Source organism: Impatiens glandulifera, chromosome 7 (assembly GCF_907164915.1).
Source record: "Impatiens glandulifera chromosome 7, dImpGla2.1, whole genome shotgun sequence".
Classification (NCBI taxonomy): domain Eukaryota; kingdom Viridiplantae; phylum Streptophyta; class Magnoliopsida; order Ericales; family Balsaminaceae; genus Impatiens; species Impatiens glandulifera.
The window spans coordinates 19,873,985-19,880,146 of NC_061868.1; the positions used below are offsets into that span (position 1 = coordinate 19,873,985).

Genomic DNA, 6,162 nt, shown 5'->3' on the forward strand with positions numbered 1-6,162 from the left:
TTTTTTCTTACAACTGTTCCTATATTCAAACCATTATTTTTAATCATAAATGACCATGATGATGGATAAGAGAGAAAACAAATATGAAAAATAGATTCCATACATTCATTGATTACATTTGTTCTTAAATTCATTAGTCATTATTAAGAAATAAGCTTAAATCTTTTTATAAAAATTAAAAAATAAATAAATATATTATTAATATTATATATTTAATTGTTTTTATTAGTGGTAAAGAGGTGGGTTTGGAGTTATTAGAAGTGGTTGTAACTTTATTTTTAAGCAATATTAAGTTATATTTATTTATTCAAATAGAAACAGGAACAAGCTGTACTTGGTATCCTGTTTTATATATAATAAAGTATAATTGTGGCCCTTATTATATCCAAGTTAATGTCGGTGCGTGATTTCTATGTATCAAAATAATTCAAGTTAAATTGGGTCTATAGAGAAAATCTATTTAAAATGTTTTTTTTTATATTTGATATAATTTTTAATTTCTCCAAATATATAATATATATATTTAAATTTTAAATCAATTTTTGTTAGTTAAGACAATAACATAAATTCAAAAGCATCAAACAAATGCTACTAATATATATATATTCATTTTATTTCCTCAGCATCATAATGACTCATTTGACTCTCTTAAACTATGTTGAACTTATTTTTTGTTGAGTCATTCTTTTATTAAATTTAAATTTAGTTATACTTAGTTGGTTATATACTTGATAATTTTTTGAATATACATTTAATAATATTCATATTCAATATGTTTGTAAATTAGTTTCAACACAATAGAGTAAGTTAAGTGACATATAAGTTAATGTTTAATAGAAAAAAAAAAAGTTCTAACATGAGAGATTTGATCACTTTCTAAATTTTAAAAATATAATAATAAATTAAACACCCACATAAAATTTAAATAATCTTTTTATTAATCAATAATGAAAAAATAAAATTGTTATTTTGTATGCATCACAACTTTAATTGAGAATAAAATTGGTTCGATTTATTTGAATAATCACCATATTTAAAACTCAATATTTGGAAGATCAATTTTTTTATTCAGATTGAGGGGTTCAAATATGCTTAAATAATACATACCTAAAAAAAAGTCAAATTTCTTCATCACTCCATATTATTTTAACTTGGCCAATTTTTAAAATTATATCTACACAATTGAAACCAAACAAGGCATTGGAAAATGGGAGTTACTTCTCCAAAGTTAGGCAGCCATAGCACCTATGTCTGAAAACTTATCACCACAAAAAACGTACTGCCTAAGTAAAAAAACATTATTATTAATTAATTAATACACTTTTTAATTACAACTATTACTTAATTAATAGAATAGGTTGCGTATTAGTAATACCTCATATTATCCCAAAAAAAAACCATTTAGGCCTGGTTTGAGGAAGTGGTTTTTGGATTTTGTTTGAGTTTTATCCAAAAAAACCATTGTTTGATAAAAAGTAGGAAAAAACTGGTTTTTAAAATTTAAAGACTAATTTGCTTTGACTTTAAAAGATATGATGTAAGTGAAAGAATGATGATTTAGAGAGAGAAAATAAAATTAAAGAATAATTTTGGTATTTAAATGATAAAATAATTTGATTTTATGATTGATAAGATGTTTGAGTTTTGGAATAAAAACGGAATTTTATCTCAAAAACTCCTTTAATAGGCCTTAGTCTTAGTCTGCTGGTTAGAAATCATTTCACAATAAAAATAAATTAATTAAGATTATTCATGTCAAATTATTACAAAATAAAATAAAAAAGTATGAATTTGTTGTCATTTTGATGATTATTTATCTAATTATTGTTGATTATAAAAATAAGGCTTAAAGAAGCTAATGTCTTTTGCTCTCCATTAAAGCAAATCTCTTTCTATCCTTCTCTTTCTTCTGTCTCATTTTGCCCTAAATTTTCTCATCATGTCCAACGAATGATTCTCACAACAGCGATTCTTCAACTCAGCTATAAAAGCTTCGTTTTTTGCACTAGGGTCTGCTCCAATTCGGGGAATAAAGGTGATTCTTCAGCTTATCTAGTCGAATCATTCAGGGTGGGTTGGTGGGTGGTTGGATTGAATCATCATCGTCTTCTTCCTTCAAATCATAGTATATTTTCCATGCCGGAGAGCTAGCAGTTAGTTAATGGGCATGAGGAAAGCTGTTAATGGTCATTCCGCAAGGATATTCAGTGATAGGAAATGGATTCTTCCATTTTTCGCCAGTATTCTCATTTCAATTACTCTGTTTACTGCTGTTCTTCATGGGTTGTATTCGTCTTCTTATTATATTGGGGATGATCAACTTCACTATGATCTCATTAATCCAGATTCAGGATTCCATGAATCTAGCTCTAGTGGGTACTTTGTGGAATCAGATATTTGGAAATCTTTTAACTCTTCTTCTTCTGATTCGAAAGATGTTGCTCCTAGATTTGCTTATCTGATATCAGGGACAAAAGGTGATAGTCAGAGAATGATGAGAACTTTGCAGGCTGTTTATCATCCGAGAAATCAATATGTTCTGCACATGGATCTTGAAGCTCCAGCTCGTGAAAGATTGAATCTGACTATGTTGGTGAAGAATGATCCTACTTTTCGTGAGGTTGAGAATGTTAGAGTTATGGCACAGTCTAATTTGGTGACTTATAAAGGTCCAACAATGGTGGCTTGTACTTTGCAAGCAATTGCAATTTTGTTGAAGGAGAGTTCGGATTGGGATTGGTTCATAAACCTTAGTGCTTCAGATTATCCTCTTGTTACTCAAGATGGTAACTTCTTTCTCCACTTATTCTCCTTTACTAATTCTTCAACAATCAATGAATGTCTCGAATTTGTTATTCTTTGGATTTGGCCAAGTTTTTTTTTCTCTCTAAAGTTTATCTCATTAAGGAAATGTATAGAAGTCATTATAGAGCCTATTAGGAAACACTTTTGTGGATGCATTTGAAAAAACCTATATAATTGGTATCTAAGTTGAGTTTCCAAATGTGATCCATCAAGATCCACATCCGAATCTAGGGGGTCCATTTGAAAACACTTTCTGGAGTTGAATCTGAGTTTGAACGAGAAAACTACAATAAATTCCTTGGAAACACTTCTTTTTGTCTAAGTGTCTCGTCCATAAACATAGCATAAGTAGATGTATAATGATAAATTTGCTGACATTTGTTAGTCAAAGTTCAGTTTCCAAATGTGTTTTTTATATATGTACTTAGAACAACTTGACATGGATGAACAAGTTTGGTTTAGATATAGAGACATTGAGTCTATGTGGAAACATTTGTTCTTGTCTAAATGCCTATCCTTATAAGATTGTTGTTTAGATATCGTTGATTCAACTGAAATCATGTTTGGAAACAGAACTCTAGTTGGACACAGATTCCGAGGTTTCTTATCTGGATCCAAATTCATATCGGAAATTCAATTATCATTTTAAGTTTCATATCATCTTCAATTCTTGAACACCAATAACTAATGTATGTCACATGATTGCAGATCTTCTTTATGTTTTCTCCAACTTATCCAGAAACCTGAATTTCATAGAACATGAATATATCCGCGGATGGAAATTGTAAGTTTTGTTTAGCAATTCACTCGCTAAAACTCGTACTTTTACGTCCTCATTCGTAAAAGATATATACTTTTTTTTTGCAGGACACAACGAGCTAAACCGATCATGGTTGACCCGGGTCTATATTTATCGAAAAAATCTAACCTTGCACTAACTACTCAACGTCGTTCTCTACCCACTTCCTTCAAGTTATTTACGGGTAACTTTCGATATTTTCACAAAAATAATCATTTTTTATGTTTTTGACAATGGTGTATTGATCAATACTCTAGGTTCGGCTTGGGTGATGCTAACTCGATCGTTTGTCGAATACTGTATTTTGGGATGGGACAATCTTCCGAGAACAATCCTAATGTATTACGCAAACTTCATTTCCTCTCCCGAGGGTTATTTTCACACGGTTATCTGCAATAATGACGAATTCAAGAAAACCGCGATCAGCCATGATCTACACTACATTGCTTGGGACAATCCTCCAAAACAACATCCACTTTCTTTAACCATGAAAGAGTTTGATAAAATGGTGAACAGCAGTGCCCCATTTGCTCGTAAGTTTCCTAAGAATGATCCTGTTCTCGATAAGATTGATAAAGAGCTTTTAGGTCGTAAGGATAGGTTTTCAAATGGAGCTTGGTGTATCGGAAATGGAGAAGGTGGATTGGATCCTTGTTCCGAAAGAGGCGATGATTCTGTGTTTAGGCCTGGATTGGGCGCGGAAAGATTACAAAAGTTGATGAATCAGTTGTTATCTGATGATTTTAATAAATTGCAGTGCCAGACTCCAACGTAAAATTGTTGGGTTTTTTTGTTTGAGATGATGATTGTTCTTGTTTGTCATAGATTGAAATGTTCTAATGGTGAGTTTTGGGGGGTAGTATAGGATTTATATTGAAGTTTTCTAGGTAGCTAATACTTCTGTGTATATTTTGATGTAATGATAGATTAAGATGTTCATATACATACACATTTCTTCTTCATCTTCTTTATATAAAAGTTTCATATTTGAGCTTATTTGAAATGTCACAAATCTCCATAGATAGCATTAAAAAAACTGAGAAGAAACTGATTTTTTTGTTGTTGTTTTTGGTAAGAAAATATTGTTTTTTGATTAAAAATGTTAGAAGGTTGCCAATATTTTGGATGGTGGTCAATATAAATTATGTTTTATTTTGATTATTTGTTAGTGACAAAAAGACCAATTTTAGGTTGAATCAAACAAATCATTGTAACTTGTTAATTTATTCAAGTGGTGGTTGATTTTTGGAAATAGATTTATTGTCGGATAAACAAATTGATAATATATATATGGATAGATAACTGAATTCTCGCACCACTAGGGACGGAACTAGGATTTTGAACTGGGGTAGGCTTCAAAAAAAAATTAGGGTGGGTTTAAAATAATAACGAGAAAAATGAAAAAAAAAACAAGTATATAAATGTAAAGTTTTACAGTTTTTTAATAATTAGATAAAAAAACAATGAATTATATTAAAATTTTTCAAGAAATTAAGGGTTAATTTCATATTTTTACCGTAAATTGTTTTTTTTTTTTTCGGGGTGGGCTTCAGCCCACCCGAGCCCTTACATAGATTCGTCCCTACGCACCACAACAAAAAAATTGTGTTTTGTGTTAATAAATCGGTTGAGTTATTAAATTGCGGGTTGATTTATTCACATAATATATAAGTTTTGAATCTATATTTTAAATTTCAACACAAAATTATAATGAAATTATGTTTATTTAGTATTTACATATCTAGTAAGACCATTTCATTAACCATAAATGAGTCAAGATGACAAATCTATTATTTTGTCTTTCATAATGCAATTTTGTTTTTGTAATTTATTCTTTTAAAAATAACTAAAATTGGGGACAAACCAAATTTTGAGAGCGAGTTTGGGTTAAACAAAAATTAATAATAAAATAATTAAAACTTCTAAATAAGACATGTTAAAAGATATTTATTTTAAATCAATATGGGAATAAATTTTGATGGGTTAGAATGAGATTAAGCTCTTTTGAGTTATGAGATTTGGTATCTGGAATCTAATGATTTTCAATAGTCTATTATATAAACTATTATGAAAAAGCTAATTTAACACAAAGTTGTATACTTGTGTCAAATTTACTTCTTAAATATCAAAATTCTCTCAATATTATAAATTAGTCAAATTTATTTAAAATTAAAATTTTGTCACATGTCATGTCTATGTATTTTTTTTAACCATATTATTGTTGGATTTTATCCTATTAGGTGTGAGCTTTATTTAAGCCTAAAGTATATAATGTGAAGGGACATTATGTTTCATTTAGGTTTTAGTAGGTTTTATAGAACAACATGAGAGAGAATAAAATAAAAACAGATTTAGAGTTTGAGGTAGCAGTTAGAGAAGATTTTTGTTTGTCGAAGTTTGCACCGTTTGATCGACTTCAAACATTGACAACTTATTGATTATTTTTGGGATTACATTCTGAACAATAAAAATCTGTTTTCTAAAACTTCTAAGTCAATCCAAGAGAAACCAGAATTACAGAATTGATAAGGTTGATTAATCTTGCTTTTTCTATTCTT

At 29.2% G+C, this 6,162-nt stretch overlaps 1 protein-coding gene across 1 annotated transcript; it reads left to right on the plus strand.

The window, feature by feature from the left end:
• The first annotated feature begins 1,906 nt into the window (after positions 1–1,906).
• LOC124944929 (beta-glucuronosyltransferase GlcAT14B-like) lies at positions 1,907–4,600 on the plus strand. The gene is made up of 4 exons (XM_047485276.1): positions 1,907–2,786; positions 3,514–3,589; positions 3,673–3,788; positions 3,862–4,600. The coding sequence occupies exons 1-4, from the start codon at positions 2,162–2,164 to the stop codon at positions 4,377–4,379; spliced, it is 1,335 nt and encodes a 444-aa protein (XP_047341232.1). The 5' UTR covers positions 1,907–2,161; the 3' UTR covers positions 4,380–4,600.
• The last annotated feature ends 1,562 nt before the right edge of the window (positions 4,601–6,162 follow it).